Raw genomic sequence first — 21,222 nt, 5'->3', positions numbered from 1 at the left:
TCTCCATTTTGGATCCCAGACTTCGGATCCAATTCCATTTAGGATCCCAGAATTCAACTTCATTTTGGATCTTAGATTTCGGATCCAATTCCATTTAGGATCCCAGAATTCAACTTCATTTTGGATCTTAGACTTCGGATCGAATTTCATTTAGGATCCTAGAAATCAACTTCATTTTGGATCCCAGACTTCGGATCCAATTCCACTTAGGATTCTAGAATTCAACCCCATCTTTGGATCTCAGACTTCAGATCCAGATTCCATTTAGAATTCCAGATTCTGAATCCAAATTCCATTTAGGTTCCAGATTTCAAATCCAAATCTATCTTGATTTCCATATTCCAAAATCCAATTCCATTTTCAGATCCCATCTGGACTTCTTAAATCCATTTCTATTTTTAGATTCCATTTAGATTTCTCAAATCCAAATTCCATCCTGATTTCAAACTTCGAATCTACAATTCAATTCCGTTTCAGATTTCATCTCCTCTCCTAAATCCAGGTTCAAAATCCAAATTCAAAATTCATTCCTAATTTCATTTTTTCCTTCTCTCATCTTCAAATCATTCTCTTCAATTCAAGATTTATTTTTCCAACTCTGATTATTTCAAAAACTTAGAACTTCGAATATCTTTTCAAGATTTATCTCAAAAGTTCTAAGTTAAACTCAACTATTCAAAAATCATTCCTTCATTTCCTCATCACATTTTCACTTGGAAAATCTCAGATTTCCAAATCATTATTTTCAAAAGAGCATACATCCTAGCATTGCACAAGCATGACTCTTTGTGCATTTTTAACTTAGAATAAATTCTTAGATAATATTTAGGCAAGAAAGAAGGCATAAATTCGATCCTTGGTTCGATTACCCCTGGTATAGGTGCCAGGAACGGTCGAACCTCGTACCGACTAGCGAATCCCGTATCCCAATTTTCCCGCAAATATTTCAAAACGGAAGCGAGTAATTTTTCTAAATATTTTTGAAATTAAGGTCAAGTGAGACCCCGCAAAAGAGTTCCTCTCTTTTCTTCCTTTTCGCATTCTCTCTTCTTTTCTTTCTTTTATTTTTCTCTTTAAAAAAGGGGGAAATAGAGGTTAGAAATGAAAAGAGAAGAGAGAGAGACAAACCAAGAGAGGAAAAAATTTGCAATGATCACACCCATTTGCATCCAATAATGTCAACATCCACTGGGGAATCAACTAGATCCCATGTATGCTGAGACAATAAAGCATTAATTTCTTCTTGCATAGCCAGCTTCCACCGGTTATCTAGCTCTGCCTGTTGATAGTTCAGAGCAATGGTTTCAGCAGATAAGGCTGAAACAAAAGTCTTCATCTGATTTCCAATTCTAACATCAGAGACAAAATGAGATATGGGATATAAGGTACATTGTCGTGTCCCCTTTCGTAGAGCGATAGGCCTGTTATCATCCTCATGAAGATCACTATTGTCAGTAGTACTTACCTCAGGAGAAGAAGTGGATGAAGGCACTTGCGGAGGTGGAGCTCTACACACATATACCAATGGAGGATTATGAAATCGTAAAGAGGATGAAGTTTGGTTTGGTACTGGGGCACAGATTCCAAAGGAAAAGGAGGTATAGATAATGGAAAAGACTCAGCTGGATCAACCTGCAGCGGAGAACAGGTACTACAGTAATATGGAATAGATTCCAAGAAAGATACATCCGCACTGACATACTCTCGGCGAGAGATAGGATCATAACATCGATATCCCTTTTGATTTTTTGGATAACCTATAAATATGCATTTTGTAGCTTGAGCAGCTAATTTATCACGGTCAAGGCCAAGTTTGTGTACAAAACAAACACATCCAAATATTTTTGGTGAGAAAAAAAAGAGTGGGGCATTAGGTTGTAGGATACGTAATGGAATTTGATCACCCACAGAAGATGAAGGCATGCGGTTGATCAGATAATAAGCAGTGCTAATCGCATCACCCCAATATAACGCAGGAACATTGGATTGAATCATAAGGGTCTGGGCAACATCAAACAGGTGTCGGTGTTTGCGTTCAGCCACCCCATTTTGTTGAGATGAATAGGCACATGTAGTTTGGGGTTGAATGCCATGATCTTGGTAAAATTGTAACAGAACTTTTGATTTGAACTGAAGAGCATTATCAGTGCGAACAATCTTGACAACAGATTCAAACTGAGTTTTTATTTCAAGAATTAAGGATATGATAATACTTGGAACTTCAGATCGTTCTTTTATTAAGAACACCCACGACAACTTAGAAAAGTCATCAACAATAACAAGATAATATCGACATTGAGTCCTAGTAGGAATCTTACTAGGACCCCATACATCTGCATGAAGAAGTTCAAAAACTTTATGATTGCACTGACTCTAACTCGGAGGAAACGAACTTCGATGATTCTTGCCCAACTGACATGCTTCACACTGAAATGATGTAGTAGAAGGAATTTGAGGAAAGACATAACGAAGCTTTGACAATGAAGGATAACCAAGACGACGATGCCACTGAACAGGACTGGATGAGTGTTCCACTGCAGCATAAACCTTACCCACTGGATGATGTAGGTAGTAGACTCCATTTTCTTCATAGCCTCCACCAATCTTCTTCCCCGTCAGCAAATCCTGAAAATGACAACCCATCGGATCAAATATCACTCTATAGTTTAATTCTATTGTAAGGCACCTAACAGAGAGTAAACTTTGAGGGAAGTTGGGAGCATGAAGTACATTTTTCAACTATAAAGTGGAGGATATAGAAATATTTCTCTGACCAACAACTGGTGAGAAACTCCCATCAGCTAATGAGACTCCTCGATGAATAATATTATCCTTTAGATCTGAAAAAACAAGTGAATTTCCACACAAATGTCTAGATGCGCCAGAGTCAATAATCCACTTACTATCATTCAGATGAAGATGATTCCCTGTTGAGTAGGCAACACCGGCTACAGGAGAGGTGGAACTCGAAGGGCGAAGAGCTATCAGCTCATCATATTCTGTTCGACTGAGGGTGATACTGTCACTTGCAGAGGTATTATCATGTGCATTTGTTGCCTCTAGTGTAGTAACATTTGCTTTTAGACCATATGACTTTGATGAAGAAGAGGTTGGCCGACCATGCTTATCCTAGCAACGATCTTCTAAATGTTCAGATTTTCCACAGAATGTACATTGAAGTTTTCCTCTGCCTCCTATACCTCTCCCACGACCGTGTCCTCTGATATTCTGAATATTTTCACGCCCATAACCAGATGAAACAGTTAGAGCAGATGACTGGGACACAAGATGAGATTGTGGAAGAGAGATCGCAAGTCTACTCAGACGATTGTATGCATCAGCAAGAGTAGGTACATTTGATCCAGTCAACATTTGTACTTTTGCAACAGAGAATTCTGAAGATAAACCTGTAAGAAACTGAGCAACCATAGTCTGTTCTTGATGATCATTTTGCTTCGAACAACAAAGAAGCCTGTGAGCATTGAGTCTTTCAAACACAGCTTTGACGGAGGCATAGTACTGAGCCAAAGCTGTAGATCTGAGAAAGCCAGAACAACGTCCAACATGACGACTTGTTCATGGACAGATTTTAGCACTTTCCACAAAGCAGGGAATCACATTTGCTGCTTCCACGACACAAAAAAATAGTAATAACATGTTTCTGCAACGGTACACATGCTGCTAAGAAAAACACGAAAAACAGTTTGCCACGACAGTAGATAACAGCTGCCAACAAAAACTTTCCACACAGCAGGGAATCACGACTGCAGCTTCCACGAAAAAAAAAATTCACACAGCAGGGAATCACGACTGCAGCTTCCACGACACAAAAAAAAACTGATTAACAGGCTGCTACTATTGCACAAAACTCACGCCTGAGAAGAGAAAAACCTTTCCACGACACATAAAAGCATGCCTGCTCTTCCGTAACTCCCAGCTGCAATCAATCTGTAGACCTGATTACAGATCTGTGTCATGACGTGAGTCAGACATCAGATCTGTGATCAGATCTATGTAATTAGAGAGAAGAAAAAAAAAACCCACACCTGTTTACGATTTGGTGTAGAACAGTCACGTTTTCAGGCTCCAGAGATTCACGGCTTTGATACCATGTAGCGACTTGAACGAGGAGCACTCGAGCCGAGGCAGAGGAGAGAAGAGAGAGAGAGAGAGATCGGCTGAGAGAACTCGTTAATCTGATTAGGGTTAATCTCTATGTTAAATAGAGAGAGGCCAATGTAAAAATTACACTCAAGTCCCTTATTAAAAACTAAATATCAAATAACCTCTAGTTTAAGAAAACTTAAACTTAAAACCTCTTAATCTCAACAACTGGTATGATTATTTCTGACATTTGTGATTGATCTTTTGTCCTATGTGCTGATAAACTTGAATTTTGAGGATATTGAGTTAGAGGTCAAGGAGGTGGTTGCTTGTGGTGAGCAAATTGGTGTTGATATTTGAAAATATCATTCATTTTTGTTATGTGAGATTTTGAAATCTATCCATGAACTTCCTAATATTTTTCATCGCTCGTTCTTCCCTGTATGAAAAATGTTTATTCAATGAAAAATATTCATGCATTATTATGTGCATTGAATATGCTTTAATTGCATGTTAGATATATATGTTGAGGATATATAGATTTGTTCCATGTTGGTTGTCTTGCATGTTTTGAATGAATTTAATTAATTCCTTGTTTATTGTAGACTCCTTTGAGTTCTTATACACATGTTGCGGTGTTTTACTTAGTGTAATTAATAAGTGGTATCTTATTGAAATGTTTACCCAAGCCTTTGAGACATTATTGCAAAATTGTTTATATCTTATTGATATTTTATGTCTAATATGTGATTTTCTAAGCATTTTGTTAATGAGAACATTTTTTTTCTTGTGACTCTTAGTGAGTTGTGTATCTTCATTGTTAGAATGTTCTTGGTCCATAAGTGACCACTTTGCTTTGTATCTCATTGTAGTCTTTAAGATACTCTCTTGTGTGTTTGATATGTGCTTATTTTTTATTTAATTATGGTGATCGAAATTCTACTATGTTCAGAATTTATGAAAATTATTTTGTTTTTATGGTTATAATTCTCTAAACAAGAAATTCTTAAAAAATTGATTTTGAAGTATATTTCTTGTGTTTTCCTTAATGGCTATTATACCTTGCTTGAATTGTTACTAATGTTTCTAAAATCCTAAAATTACTACTTAAGGTGCATATCTGACTCACTTTTAAAATTGTTTAAGTTTATAGTATCTCTATGTTTTCTTGGGAAACTTAACCATCCTCGCTTCATATATATATGAATTAATCAGAGATATTCATGTTCAAAATATATATATTTGTTTTGAAACTATATACATGTATTTTATAACTATTGGGTTAAAACGTTTTTGTTTGATGACTATTTGATTGGGATATCTTTGTGTAGTTGGCACATTTGTTTTGTTCTCTCTGCAGGTTCTTAAATATGCTATGGGTTGAGAAAGAAATTTTATTTTTGATGCATCATGAAGATAGAGATAGTTGATGGAGGCATTTGGTGAAGATTATCATTGAAGACTTGGATCCTTCCCTTTGTTTCTTTTTGTATTTTCAAACTTTCGGTATATGGCATTGTACGTTTGAGGGAGAGTGTTAAAATGTATTGATTTGTATTGGAAAGGCATTGTATTTTATCTAATATATACATATACATATATATATATATAGTTATATATATATGTGAATATATATATTCATTTTGTATATAAACTGAAATACCCATCAGGGGCATTTTAGCCTTTTCTTTTGATGTAATAGGTGCAGTCCAGTAGGGACTGCACTGTCTTTTTGCCTTTTTTATTTTACTGTTTTTTTGTTTTATTATTTTATTTTAGTCAAAGGACGGGGCAATCCAACTAGCTGTTGGACTGCTCCCAACGGTCATAAGGAGGCAGTCCAACAGTTAGCTAGACTACCTCTCATTTTGTCCCTTTCTCTCTCTTTTGTGCTTATATATATGGGACTTCCCTTTTGTAATTCTAAGGGTTTTTCTCAAGCATACTATCTCAATAAAGGTTATTGTTTTTATGATGTTCTCTTGTGTTTTGTGTTTGGCTCTTTGTAAGCCTTTTAACTTGTCTTCTTGTGTTTGGCTCTTTTTAAGCCTTATTAGCACTTATGTGATTGCGCATTACCTTTTGGCCTTTGTGTTGTCCCTTAGTGGACTTGCTTTTGTGCCTGTGCACCTTGTGTATCATACTTTATTACATGAAACACCCACATCGATATGGTGCAGTGTGGACGCGGGTGTGGGTGCGCCACCCGACATGGCTTGGTAAGGGTCAACAAGTGTCCTGTACAGTCAACCCCACACCAACCATTTTTGTCCAATTTTAAACTTCTGAACTTTGACCAAGTCAAAAAATTATTCAAGTTTATTAAAAAAAAGCTTAAAAACTCAAAAAAAAATTATAATTATATAATTGTAAATGCATTCTATAAAATATATATCTATACATATGTCTATACACACACATACATACATACATATATATAGGGAAGGCAATCCAACCAAAGAAAGGTACAAACCATTCAAACCACTTTCAAAAATTGATTTTAAGTGTTTGGCAAATATGACGGGATGTGATCTCCATGGTCAAAATCCTAACTGTCACTTGTAGCAAATTTTTTTGATGTGGGTTAAGAATCAACGGTTTGAAATTTTTTAAGTTTTCTAGATCGTAAAAAACCAATCTATGCATTAAAAAAATCGCAATAAGAGTCAGTTCTTAGGTTTTTATCATGAAGATCACATCTGTGTGGTTGGATTTGCCAAAAAATACTTTTAAATATGACTTTTAAAAGTGGTTTTTAGGGTTTGTACCTTCTATTGGTTGGACGGTCCCCCTTCCCTTTATATTTATATATATATATATATATATATATATATATATATATATATATATATATATATATATATATATATATATATATATATATATATATATATACATGTGCCCATGCACCCATGTTTTTTTAAATTGCCATGTCGCACCTACACCTATGTGACATAGGTGGCTACCTTGCACTTAAGCACCACTCTTTGCTCTTGAGACATCTATGGCTTTATTTACAAAAACTGCTTTGCTGGAGCATACATTCTTCATGTTCCTTTGCTGGAGCATTTGAAACCTCTGCAGCGGTGGCAATTGTTAAATTATGTACCTAATCATTTAATGTAATATATATATTTTATATATATAAGGTAATACATATACATATATTAATATATATGTATATGTATCTACTTATTATATATATAAAATATATATTTCTATTTGTTTAGCCGTAGGGGTAGTTTAGTCTTTTCCTCTATTTTACGCACATTCACTTTTTGAATGTGATTGTAAATTTATTTTTCTTTTATTTCTTTTTCATTTTTTATTTTCTTTTATTTAATGTACCAAAAGGTACCTTGGGGGGCCCACTCACATAGACGTTAGGCCCCTCCAACGGTCACATTTGTGACCGTTGGAGGGGCTCCAACGTCTATAAGTGGAGCCCCTCCAAGGCTCCCTTTGGTGTTGTTATAAATAGGGGTTCTCCCCTTTGTATTCTCTCATGGCTTTGAGTCAAAGCCCAAGTGCTCAATAAATTGATTCCATTATTTTTATGCCTTTGCACATTTGTGAGTTATTTGTGAGTTGTGCTTTTGTGCACAAGTGTTCTAAAGTGTTCTTATCGTGCATTCGTGCCGGGTTTATTATCAAGAATATTAAGGTCTTGATCTTAGTATCTTGTTGGAGATACTTTCACAGCAATATCTTAGAATATAAAACTATAATTCAATATGTGAAGTATGGTAATCCAACATTAACATGGGAACTAGAGGTGGTCATTCGGTCGGGTGCCCGACAAGCTGTGTAGTACCCGACCTGTACCGAGTTAGGCTCGGGATGCAAAATACCGGGTTAGGCTCAGGCTGCATTTTGCAGCTCAAGCTTGAAACAAGTTGGGCTGTGCCCGACCCAATTAGATAATCGGGCCCTAATCAGGCTGGGCCCATGTGTAATTTACACAGGGCCTGACAAGCCCGGCCCATTAACTGGGTCGGGGGTAACGGGCCAGGCCTGAGCCCAGCCTGAGCACAACCTAAGCCCAAGTATAATTGAGTCGGGCCGGGCTCGAGCCAAAACATGGGTCGGGCCCTAATCAAGCCGGGCCAGCTGACCCGATGGCCACCCCTAACGGCAACACTAACAAAATATTCAGAGGAAATATAGTTACCAAATAACATGGATATAAAGAGTTCATGTTATAAATCTTAGTAACTGTCATAGGGCATGTCCCTATATGCACCTGTATGGAGGTGGACCTAGCACACTTATGAGTAGGTGGGCATGGGCAAAATTGCATTGGACACAAGCAACAGTGTCCAACCAATTCCATCCAATTACGTGACAAATATTTCCTTCTTTGAACTAATTATTTACTAAATTAGTTAAGTTATGTTGGATTTGTTGTTCACAATGAGGTCCGAAAGAAGGAAATGGTAGACCATTCATTGGTGATGTCTCATCATGCTTGGTCTACCCTTAGAGAGAGAAATAACAAGATTTCAAAGGCAAGCATGAGCATCATATTTCTATTCAGATTTGCATTAATTAGAGATTCATGCTTGAGGATGAGTAGCATGGCTATTAAATGGGCAGGCATAGACTACTCTCGGATTGGATTGTTGCCTTCCCGCAACCAGTAGATTCTTTACTTCCATCATTATTCTAGAAGAGAGGTCTCATATTCATGGATATTTAGATGGAACTTTAGCTGGTAAATGAACAGTCAAGTGCCCCAGCAATATTGAACCCTACCAGGTTGATGTAATGCAACGTAGTGGTCTAGATTAAAGATATCATGCATACATATTACATACAAAGCATTTATAGCTATGTCTTTCCGAATTTATTGAACATGTGTCAATTACTTAGTTACTTCATTCAATCATAAAAGAGAGGACTAAGATCCACACACTATTTCACCAAGAAATTAGAAAAATATGTTACAGAAAAATATGTGTGTTAAACATTTAATGAGAAAAATTAAAACTCCATGCAAGAGAACAAAATGAAAACTTCAAAACATCACTGCTAGTATATTAATACCTATATGGAGTCTTAAGCATTGAAACAAATGTGAAAAGCCTTGAAACTTACATTAGGGTATACATTTGAATGGATTCAGACCTAACATTAGTTTAGTGATATGAGCATATCAAAACCAAAGGAAGAACAATAAGTATGAATCTGAACATAGCAAACTCAGATATAATGAATACGGTTGGAAAATATTGTTTACCATACTTGATGATACTATAATTGTAGAAACATTCTCAGCTTGAGAGAGAAAGAGAGAGAACCTTGAGTTTGAGTGCTTCTACAGTTGTTGTTGAGGGATCACTGTTAAGTGGCATGTCAATCAGTGTGGTAATACCACCTGCATGATTGCAATAAACAACCAGTAAATTATTAAGTTCTATATTGCTGCATGAGAGGGCACTTTGTGAACCTTTTTTCAAGGTAAAGAAAACCTTACAGAATTTTTAGGTGAAAAACTGCATAAATAGCTGATGGTTCAAAAGATATGAATGCCGGTGATAGTAGCATCTGGAAACCACCACATCAAGCAGTTCTAACATTTTTGAACTCAACAGTTTCATTATTTACAAGAGCATAATGGAAAGCTTGCAACAGACATTGTGACTTCCCTGAGTTTAAATCTATCAACTTGGATCCATTTTTTGTAGGGAACATAAATTACCTAAAATTTAAGCATAAATTGCAAAGAGGTGCCCCTCTTTAGAATAATTATGTCATGCAGCAATTAGTTCTAAGATTGTATTAATAAATTTGCAAGCTTGAAATTATACCGCAATAAGAATACATGTTTGATTATTATACCATACCGGCAGCAGCAGCTCTAGTGCCTGTGGAAAATCCTTCCCATTCAACCCTTCCAGGATCATCGAGATGTGCATGCCTGTAAATCAAAAACTGATCTGAGTAGTGCTTTGAATGAAAGGTGATGTATGAATTGAAAATATCAGACAATATCATATCAATAAAATATTGCATTGTTCTTGTGATATTTTCTCTGGATCATTTTTTTGGAATTCTTGAACTTTAAATTTTTATTTCTATTTAGTTTTTAAAATCCATGAGACTTTACCATGAAAAAACACTCATTTTTCAATTCTCTCAAGGGATACCATTGCAAGAGAGATATTGTTGATTATGGGCAAAAGTAAGCAATCAGAGAATGTCACAACCATTGTCACCGATATCACCAATATTTTGAAAATATTGTGATATTATCGGCTATTTCAAGGTAGCCGATAAAATCAGGAATAAATCATTTGAAAGAAAACTAATGCAAAACTTATTGTTTTCTTAGCTTTATTGTTGTTATTTATATTTTTAAAAAATTTTAAACTCCCGAGATATTTTCAAGATTTATCAACTTTTGAAAGTCTCGCCGAGAAATACCCTCGCCAAGAAACTACATTTAACGATACAGGTGATTATGGTCACAACCAACACTTAAGAGCTAATAAAATAAAAGATAGGTTATACATTCGGATTTAGGGCCCATGTGGATGACAAAATAACTAACATTATTTGGTTGAACCAGTAATGAGATTTTTAATTTAGTATATCCTTTGTGAAGGGTTGCTGGTACACAATTAGAACTATTTAGATAGGAGAAATAATTTTATTTACAGCTTTGATCTCCTACACCATTTATTATCAATGATTAAATTACATATACAAAGATTGCAACTAAATATCCTTGAACTCATATAAGAAACTAAGGACCACATCCTTACAAGCAACTCAAAGTCACACATGAAAAAGAGACGAACTAGTTGTTAGCATGGTGCAAGACCAGAAAGAGGGCCTGAAGCTTGCATTTTAGTGCTTAAATTCTCAAGAGCATGGAGTATGGGCAACTTCATAATAAGAAATACATGACATTGATATTAATTCAACAACAAATTTCATCTAAAATTGTAATACCTGTGAATTTTATCAGGTAAATCCACTCACAATTTATGTCCAAAGCTATTTTTATAATTGTTATTCGTATTTAGATCTCGGAAATCTTTTTGGATCTTCAATGATTGGGTCCCAATATCCAGTTCGGACCTTCGATATTTCATTCGAATCTTAGATATCGGGTCATTAAATTGATATTTAATTGCGGTTAAATGGGATCTTTGGTATTGGATCCTCAATATCATGGTCATATTGAATACTGGATCCACGAAGTTTAAATCAAATTTTTAATGAAGAAATTTCTATAACACTTTATTAGGATCCGTAGTAGCCTATGCGATGTTTGGATCCACATCACTCTATCTGGATCTTGGATATCGGATCCTTAAATTTCAATGTCAATTTTACATCGTTAATACTTGGGTCTAGTTAAAACTCTACTTAAATACAAAATAAGATCATTTGGGATCCATGATAACGTATTTGGATCCATAGTGATTTAACTAGGATCCATATATACGTATAAATTCTTATACATATTGTAGAAGGTTAGATGAGATGCACAGAAACCTAGGTAGAGAGAGAGAGAGACGGTTGCAAAATAAGAGAACTTGTTAATCTTGATTAGGGCTAATCTCTATGTTAAATAGAGAGAGGCCAAAAGGAGAAATTACACATAAGTCCCTCATTAAACTAAAATATCAAATAACCTCTAATCTAGGAAAACTTAAACTTAAAACCTCTTAATCTCAACACTCCCCCTCAAGCTGGAGCATAGATATCAATCACGCTCAGCTTGTCACAACATTTTGAGAAATTTGGTCTAGCAAGAGGCTTTGTAAACATATCTGCAACTTGGTCCTCCGACTTTAGATATTTGGTAGTGATATGACCAGCGTGAACCATATCTCTTACATAGTGGCAATCAACCTCAATGTGCTTTGTTCTCTCATGAAATACAGGATTCTTCGCTATATATGTTACAGCTTTGTTATCGCACATCATGATCATGGGAGAGGAAACCTTCACCTGAAGATCATGAAAAACAGTACGAACCCACATCAATTCAGCAGCTGTTTGGGCCATAGCCCGATATTTTGATTCTGCACTCGACCTAGAAACCATATTTTGTTTCTTACTTCTCCAAGAGATCAAGTTGTCTCCCAGAAACACACAGAATCCTGTGGTAGATTTTCTATCCACTACAGATCCTGCATAGTCAGCATCAGAATAGGCCACTATCTCCAGAGTTCCACCTTTCCTGAACAATAACCCCTTTTCAGGTGAAGATTTTAGATATCTGAGAATCATAATAGTTGCATTCCAGTGTACCTCAGTTGGTTTGTCCATAAACTGACTAACTTTGCTTACTGCTAAAGCAATATCCGGCCTGGTCACAGTTACATACAGTAGCTTCCCTACTAGGGAGCGATAGCTTTTGCTATCAACCAGTTTTGACCCTTCTTCAAACAACTGAACTTTATGGTCCATGGGAATATTTGCTGGTTTAGCTCCCAACATTCTTGTTTCCTTTAATAAGTCAAGAACATACTTCCGTTGAGACAAAACCATCCCTTCACGGCTCCTGGCAACTTCTATACCTAGAAAATACCTGAGTGAACCAAGGTCTTTCATAACAAAGTGTTTTTTAAAGATGAGCCTTTGTGGCTTCAATAGCTTTCACATCATCTCCTGTAAGAATGATGTCATCCACATATACCACCATAACAACTATTCCAGAGCTAGTTTTCTTTATAAATAGTGTATGATCTGTTGCTGACCTATTAAAGCCAAAGCGTGACATCACTTCAAACAACTTTTAAAACCATGCACAAGGACTTTGTTTCAAGCCATAAATCGCCTTTTTCAATCTACACACCTTCTGACACTCCCCCTCAACCGTGAATCCTGGAGGTTGTTGCATGTAAACGGTCTCAGATAAATCCCCAAATAGAAATGCATTTTTCACATCTAATTGGTACAAGTTCCAACCATGCTGAACAGCTACTGAGAGAACAAGACGAATTGTACCCATCCGTGCAACAAGAGAAAAAGTTTCAAAGAAATCAGTACCATATGTCTGAGTATACCCTTTGGCAACTAATCTGGCCTTGTACCTTTCAATAGAACCATCCGATTTGTACTTTATGGTATATACCCATTTGGTTCCAACAATGTCAGCATCTACTGGGGAATCAACTAAATCTCATGTATGCTGAGACACTAAAGCATCCATTTCTTCTTGCATAGCCAGCTTCCAACGGTTATCTAGCTCTGCCTGTTGATAGTTCAGAGGAATCATTTCAGCAGATAAGGCTGAAATAAAAGTTTTCATCTGATTTCCAATTCTAACATCGAAGACAAAATGAGATATGAGATATGAGATATAAGGTACATTGTCGTGTCCCCTTGCGTAGAGCGATAGGCCTGTTATCATCATCATGAAAATCACTATTGTCAGTAGTACTTACCTCAGGAGAAGAAGAGGATGGAGGCACTGGCAGAGGTGGAGCTCTACGCACATATACCAATGGAGGATTATTAAATCGTGAAGAGGATAAAGTTTGGTTCGGTACCAAGGGCACAGATTCCAAAGGAAAAGGAGGTATAGGTAAGGGAAAAGAGTCAGTTGGACCAACCTGCAGCGGGGAACCGGTACTAGAGAAATATGGAGTGGATTCTAAGAAAGATACATCAGCACTCACATACTCTCGGCGAGAAATAGGATCATAACATCGATATCCCTTTTGATTTTTTGGATAACCTATAAATATGCATTTGGTAGCTTGGGCAGATAGTTTATCACGATCAGGACCAAGTTTGTGTACAAAACAAACACATCCAAATATTTTTGGTGAGAAAGAGAAGAGTGGGGCATTAGGTTTTAGGATATGTAATGGAATTTGATCACCCACAGACGATGAAGGCATGCGGTTGATCAGATAACAAGCAGTGGTAATCGCATCACCCCAATATAACGCAGGAACATTGGATTGAATCATAATGGTCCGGGCAACATCAAGCAGGTGCCGATGTTTTCGCTCAGCCACCCCATTTTGTTGAGATGAATAGGCACAGGAAGTTTGGGGTTGAATGCCATGATCTTAGTAAAATTGTAACAGACCTTTTGATTTAAACTCGAGAGCATTATCAGTGCGAACAATCTTGACAATAGATTCAAACTGAGTTTTTATTTCAAAAATTAAGGATTTGATAATACTTGGAACTTCCGATCGTTCTTTTATTAAAAACACCCATGACAACTTAGAGAAATCATCAACAATAACAAGATAATATCGACAATGAGTCCTAGTAGGAATCTTACTAAGACTGTAATGAAAAGAGGCAGAAGCACCAATGGAGTAAAAAGCACTCTTTAAGAGTGACCTCAAGAGCCAAGAACACAAACACTAAAAGTGCACACACAAAACTCTCAAAAGTAGAAAATGACTTAAAGTCATTAGTTGGATTTATTGAAGAAAGGAAGAGAAGGGTAAAAACCCATTGCTTACAAGAGGAGAATACCTCCTCTATTTATAGAGGAGGGAGTCTAAAGGAAGGGACCACAAGGGGCTCCCATGTAGTCGTTGGGAGCCCCAACGGTCATAAATCTGACCGTTGGGGCCCCAACGACTACATGTGTGGGGCCCTTGTGGTCTTACAAAAAGGAGAAAATAAAAAAGAAAAAAGAAAAAAGAGAAAAAAAGAAAAATGTAAAAAAGAAAAGGTTACATTGTGGTTTTACAAAAATACCCCTATCGGGTATTTCAAGAAAAGGGAAACTATATATATATATACATATATGTATATATATACTTATATATATATATATGAATGTATATATATATAAGTATATGTATATATATATATACATATTTTAACACGCCCCCTCAAACTTTACGGGGAGAAGACCGAAAGTTTGCTAAGAAGAAACATAAATCGTGGAGTTGGGAGCACCTTGGTGAAGAAGTCAGCTAGTTGATATTCTGAAGTAACATATGGTAATGAGATAGTCCCTTTGATATATTCGTCTCGAACATAATGGCAATCCATTTCGATATGCTTGGTCCGCTCATGAAAAGTGTGATTGTTGGCAATGTATATCGCACTTTTGTTATCACAACAGAGCTTGGTGGGAGTGGAAATGGAGACGCCCATGTCACCAAGGAGACTCCTGAGCCACACGATTTCCATAGTTGTCATTGTCATGGCCCGATATTCAGCTTCAGTGGATGACAGTGAAACCTTCTGCTGCTTCTTGCATCTCCACGAAATGAGAGATTCACCTAAAAAAATACAAAGACCCGTTATTGAGATACGATCATTGGGATTTCCTCCCCAGTCAGCATCAGTAAAAGCAGTTAAGTCAAGAGATGATAAAGAGGATAAGAAGAGTCCCTTGGATATAGTATTTTTGATGTATCGCACAATTCTCATTACGGCCGCCATATGAACCGAAGTAGGTGCATACTGAACTGGTTTGCTACATGAACCGCATGAGCTATATCTGGACGTGTGATGGATAGATAGGTGAGGGATCCGATTAATTGACGGTACGGGGTTGAATCCTCAAGAAGAACACTATCTTCAAGTCTCAGTTTCGCATTGATAACTTCGGGAGTCTCAACTTTCTTTTCATCAGATATTCCTGATTTGGTACAAATTTCTGCAGCTAATTTCATTTGAGATAGGATGTATCCTCGCACGGAATAAGCCACTTCAATTCCTAAAAAATATCTCAAATATCCAATATCAGACATATCAAAAGTTTCTTTTAACATAGACTTTACATTATTTACTCCCTTTTTGTCATTCCCAGTGATGATCATATCATCAACATACAGCATAAGCATAATAATCGAGTCACCTGTCCTTTTAACAAAAAGAGCAGTGTCAGTATAGCAAGAAGAAAATCCTAAATTGATTAATACATTACTAAACCTATCATACCAAGCTTTAGGAGCTTGCTTAAGTCCATATAAAGCCTTTTTTAATTTCAAAATTTTTCCATTTAAATTCATACCTGGAGGCGGTTCCATATAAACTTCTTCATTCAAATTACCATTCAAAAAGGCATTTTTGACATCAAGTTGAAAGATTGGCCATTTTTTAACAGAGGCTATAGCAATAAGAGCTCGAACACTAGTCATTCGAGCAACTGGGGCAAAAGTTTCATCATAATCTACCCCATACTCTTGGGCATATCCTTTGGCTACAAACCTAGCCTTATATCTTTCCAATGAACCATCACTCTTAGTTTTTACTTTAAAAACCCATCTACATCCAATGGGTTTCTTGCCATTGGAAGGATCAATGATTTCCCAAGTTTGCGCCCTTTTAAGAGCATTAAGTTCTAGTTCCATAGCTTCATTCCAATGAGCATATTGTTTAGCATCATTGTAATGAGATGGTTCATGAAAGGAGTGAAGAGCAAGTAGGCATGCTCGAAAATTAGGAGAAAAAGAATCATAAGAAACAAATCTATTGGGTATTTTGGAAATACGATTTGATTTTCTTTGAAAGGTCTCTTCGATTGACTCACTTTGAGAGAATTTTTCAAGGGCACAAGGAGGATTTCTTTCATTCCTTCTAGAGTAGACTTGTATTTGTCTTGAAACATTTTCTTCTAAGTTTTGATCATCATTTGGATGTTCAAAATGATCTTCACTAAGAGGTTCACTAGGATCAATATGATCATCTATGATGTTTTCTTGAGGCAATAAGTCAAATAAAAAGGAATAATCAATATTTTCATTTGGTTGGTGCGAAAAATCATTTTCTTCTTCTAGGAATGTGACATCTTTTGAGATATAAAGTTTGTTTTTGAGAATGTCAAAACATCGATAACCTTTTTGTTTTTCGCCATATCCCAAGAAAATACATTCAATAGCCCTAAGAGAAAGTTTATCATTTTTGTGAGTTAGAACAAAGCATTTACATCAAAAAATCCTTAGTCTTTTATAATCGGGAGACATATTGTAAAGTTTTTCAAATGGAGAAAGATTTTTCAAAGAGGATGAAGGGGTTCTATTGATAAGATACGTTGAGGTTAGAACCGCTTCGGCCTAAAAGGATTTTGGGATATTTTTTGAAATCAATAACGTTCTTGTAGTTTCTATTATGTGCCTATGCTTTCTTTCCGCAAGACCATTTTGTTGCGGAGTGTTAGGATAAGAACGTTGATGACAAATTCCATTTTCTTTTAAATAGCTTTGAAAATCATTAGACATATATTCACCTCCCGAATCGGATGTAAGAATAGATAAATTTCCCAAAAATTGATTTTTAACCATTGCATGAAATTCTTTAAAGAAGGAGAAGACTTCGGATTTGTGACTTAGGATGTATATCCACGTAAATCGAGTGAAGTCATCAATAAAGACCACATAATACGAAAAACCTCCTTTAGACAAAATAGGGGAAGGTCCCTACACACCGGAATGAACAGGTTCAAATGGCCGAGTGGTAAAGTAACTTCTTTGAGGAAATGGAGTAGCTTTAGATTTCCCAAAAATGCAATCTTTACAAGTCATGTGATTGTCTTTACAAGTATTGTTCAAAAACAGAAAAAAAGAGATTTTTACAAAATTTGGATGACCAAGTCTCTCATGCCAAATTCCAATACTTTTGTCTTTTACAAGATTGCAAGATGACTTAGATGGAAGAGTCAAAAAGTCCATAAAATAGAGATCACCCCTTCTATGGCCTTGCCCAATCAGCTTCCCTGACTGGAGATCCTCCACGGTGCAATCTTTAGGTGAGAAAGAGACTTGACATCCATGATCGGTGATTTGAGAAACGGAAAAAAGATTTAAATTAATTTTTGGAACGATTCTTACTTTTGGAACGAAAAAATTTTGAGAATTTTTAAAATCAAGTGTTCCAATACTTTCAATTTTCAATGATGTTCCATCGGCCGTTAAAACATAAGAGGATATGGGTTCGGAAAAAACATTTGAAAGAGAGTTTTTATGAGATGTCATATGAAAAGAAGCACTGAAGTCTAATATCCACATACCTGGAGGTGATGAAGAATAGGCGATGGCGACTCCGGATGTTGAAGAAGAAGTCTTGAGAAGATGTTGGAGAACTTCGGAGATATGATTAAGAGTCACTTTGATATCTCCCTCTTTGGCACTTTCTTCTTCCTTCTTTGGAGAATTTTCTCCAACCGCAGCTACTTTTCCCTTAAGTTTGGGACAAACCAGTCTAATGTGTCTCGATTCATTACAATAATGGCATATTATTCCCTTTCTAGGCCGATTACTATTTTTGTTAAAGTGAGGAGGTCTATAGGCTTTAACATTTGATCCGGGCCTAGTAACGGCCAAAACTTCATCACTCTTAATGCTTAAGCCAAGTCGAGTTTCCTCTTGGCATATTTCGGCAAGGGCGTCTTCAATAGGTAGGGATTTGCTTTTATGGAGAAGAGATGCCCTAACTTGTTCAAATTCCGGGCAAAGACCATGAAGAAATTGAAAGAAGTGCTCCTTTTCAATTTGTTCCCTCCTTAACTCAATATCTTCCGGAGCCACTCATTTAGGCTCAAAAAGAGCAAGTTCATCCCAAAGAGGGGTTAGAGAGCTAAAATAGTCTCAGATACTCATATCCATTTGTTTGGTGGAACGGATTTTTTCTTGACAAAAAAATTGTCGAGCAAGAACCTTTTGGGTATACATACCCTTAAGGAAAAACCATGCCTCATTGGCCCTTCTAAATTTGGCAATATTAGCACAATTTTTAAGGTCTACATTGTTCATAAACCATGCCAAAATTTTGGCATGGTTACTTTCCCAATCCTCAACTTTGGATTGATGGTCATTGATAGCTTTGATACGCTCATCGCCATCTAAAGCTTTTTCAACCTCATTTTCGATTTTAGTGAGAACAAGAGAGGGTTCGAGAGTAGTTCCCATAACAAAACCCCAAAGTTTCTTAACTCTTAGATGATTTTCCATCGCGGAGGCCCACATGAGATAGTTGGACCCATTTAGCTTAAAAGAAAGCTCCACTTTAGAATCACGTTCCATCGGCACCAAATATCTTTCCTTTCTTCTTAAAATTTGAGAGGCACACGTTCCAAGATAATAAAGAGAAGCCCAATCACCAACCGAGCTCTGATACCATGTAATGAAAAGAGGCGAAAGCACCAATGGAGTAAAAAGCACTCTTTAAGAGTGACCACAAGAGCCAAGAACACAAACACTAAAAGTGCACACACAAAACTCTCAAAAGTAGAAAATGACTTAAAGTCATAAGTTGGATTTATTAAAGAAAGGAAGAGAAGGGTGAAAACCCATTGCTTAAAAGAGGAGAATACCTCCTCTATTTATAGAGGAGGGAGTCTAAAGGAAGGGACCACAAGGGGCTCCCATGTAGTCGTTGGGAGCCCCAACGGTCATAAATCTGACCGTTGGGGCCCCAACGACTACATGTGTGGGGCCCTTGTGGTCTTACAAAAAGGAGAAAAGAAAAAAGAAAAAAGGAAAAAGAAAAAAGAGAAAAAAAGAAAAATATAAAAAAGAAAAGGTTACATTGTGGTTTTACAAAAATACCCCTATCGGGTATTTCAAGAAAAGGAAACTGTATATATATATACATATTTTAACAAGGACCCCATACATCTGCATGAAGAAGTTCAAAAACTTTATGACTAAACTGACTCTGACTCGGAGGGAACGAACTTCGATGATGCTTGCCCAACTGACATGCTTCACACTGAAATGATGTAGTAGAAGGAATTTGAGGAAAGACATAACGAAGCTTTGACAACGAAGGATGACCAAGACGACGATGCCACTGAACAGGACTGGATGAGTGTTCCACTGCAGCATAAACCTTACCCACTGGATGATGTAGGTAGTAGACTCCATTTTCTTCATAGCCTCCACCAATCTTCTTCTCCGTCAGCAAATCCTGAAAATGACAACCCATCGGGTCAAATATCACTCTACAGTTTAGTTCTTTGGTAAGACAATTAACAGAGAGTAAACATTGAGGAAATGAGGGAGCATGAAGAACAATTTTCAACTGCAAGGAGGAGGATATAGAAATATTTCCCTGACCAACAACTGGTGAGGAACTCCCATCGGCTAATGAGTGTAATGCCCCAAAATCGTGGACTTGAAACCTTTTATGAAAAAGGTTGAGAGCTTTGAAATCAATCATTTATCAGAGTTTAAAACAGAAGTTCAGCGGAAGATCAGGTTCAAAACAACAAGTCCCTAGACCTTGGGCACATTACAACCAAAAGCAGATTCCCCCTTACAAACCGATTTGCAGTTCAAATAGATATTTTATTGAAATTAAAATAAGAACCACATTTTGATAATACAGTTTTAGAAATGCAGAGTTATAATCAAAAGAGATGCTTTCAAAGAAACCTTATACCGCATCCATCAAAAGAGTTCCAAGGAGCGCAACGTCAGGAAAGGGCATTGCCTTGAATGCATCGCGTCATCATGCCATCGCAAGTTGTCTCAACCTGTTCACCACCTGCCCATGAAAATGGGTTAGTCACACAACAAACTAGTAGGGGTGCAAAGGACAAGAAAGAGCAGAAGCTGCAATAAGTAAGATAAACGCTAGCTCAAGCAGAAACAAGCAAGACTAGCAGATCTAACCAAATGTGTTGTGGAGTAAGCAAAGCTCTAGTAAAGCAAACAGCTACACACAAGAGCAGGGAGGATCAAAGTGCTAAACAAACAACTATAGCAATCCCACTGATATAATAGGTGAAGAATAACTAACTCTATCCACCAGCCAAGCAAAGCAATTGAAGAGTAGGGGTAATAGACATGTTTCTCTGCCCTACAATTGGGGAAGAGCTACCATCAGCAAGACGTACCCTTTTCTGACCTGTCACATGTTTTAAACTCAAAAAATTGCTTGAGTTTCCGCACAAGTGACTAGAGGCTCCAGAATCAATGACCCACCTACCACCTTGAGCAGATAGGCCATCACCTGCCGAGCACACAACCTCCGCAACAGAAGACTTCGAATTGGATGATCGTAAAGCAAGGAGCTCGTCATATTCAGCCCTGCTAAGAGTTACACAATCATTGGAGGAATCTGCATCTGATTTAACCACTTGAGCCATAATATAAACTAATGGGGTTGATTCACAAAATGCAGGAGCAACCACACACGCATTCCCACAATCAACAACAAGCTCGACTCTAT

At 36.8% G+C, this 21,222-nt stretch overlaps 1 protein-coding gene across 3 annotated transcripts in view; it reads right to left on the bottom strand.

The window, feature by feature from the left end:
* ALN (allantoinase) overlaps positions 1 to 21,222 on the bottom strand; it is a 227,226-nt gene that overhangs the window by 187,073 nt on the left and 18,931 nt on the right. For 2 of the 3 annotated variants that reach the window (XM_089992310.1, XM_089992311.1), the window contains exons 4-5: positions 9,951 to 10,024; positions 9,405 to 9,481 (exon numbers count right to left, since the gene is read on the bottom strand). In XM_089992310.1, the coding sequence (XP_089848436.1) occupies positions 9,405 to 9,481; positions 9,951 to 10,024 (151 nt within the window). Of the gene's footprint in view, positions 1 to 9,404; positions 9,482 to 9,950; positions 10,025 to 20,430; positions 20,451 to 21,222 lie in introns of those variants that run through there. The other variant, XM_089992312.1, reaches the window with a different exon arrangement.

This window comes from Nuphar pumila, chromosome 16, assembly GCF_984573655.1.
Source record: "Nuphar pumila chromosome 16, dmNupPumi1.hap1.1, whole genome shotgun sequence".
Lineage (NCBI taxonomy): Eukaryota > Viridiplantae > Streptophyta > Magnoliopsida > Nymphaeales > Nymphaeaceae > Nuphar > Nuphar pumila.
Note: the sequence above shows the minus strand (reverse complement) of the source record. Positions and strands in the feature narration are given on the sequence as shown.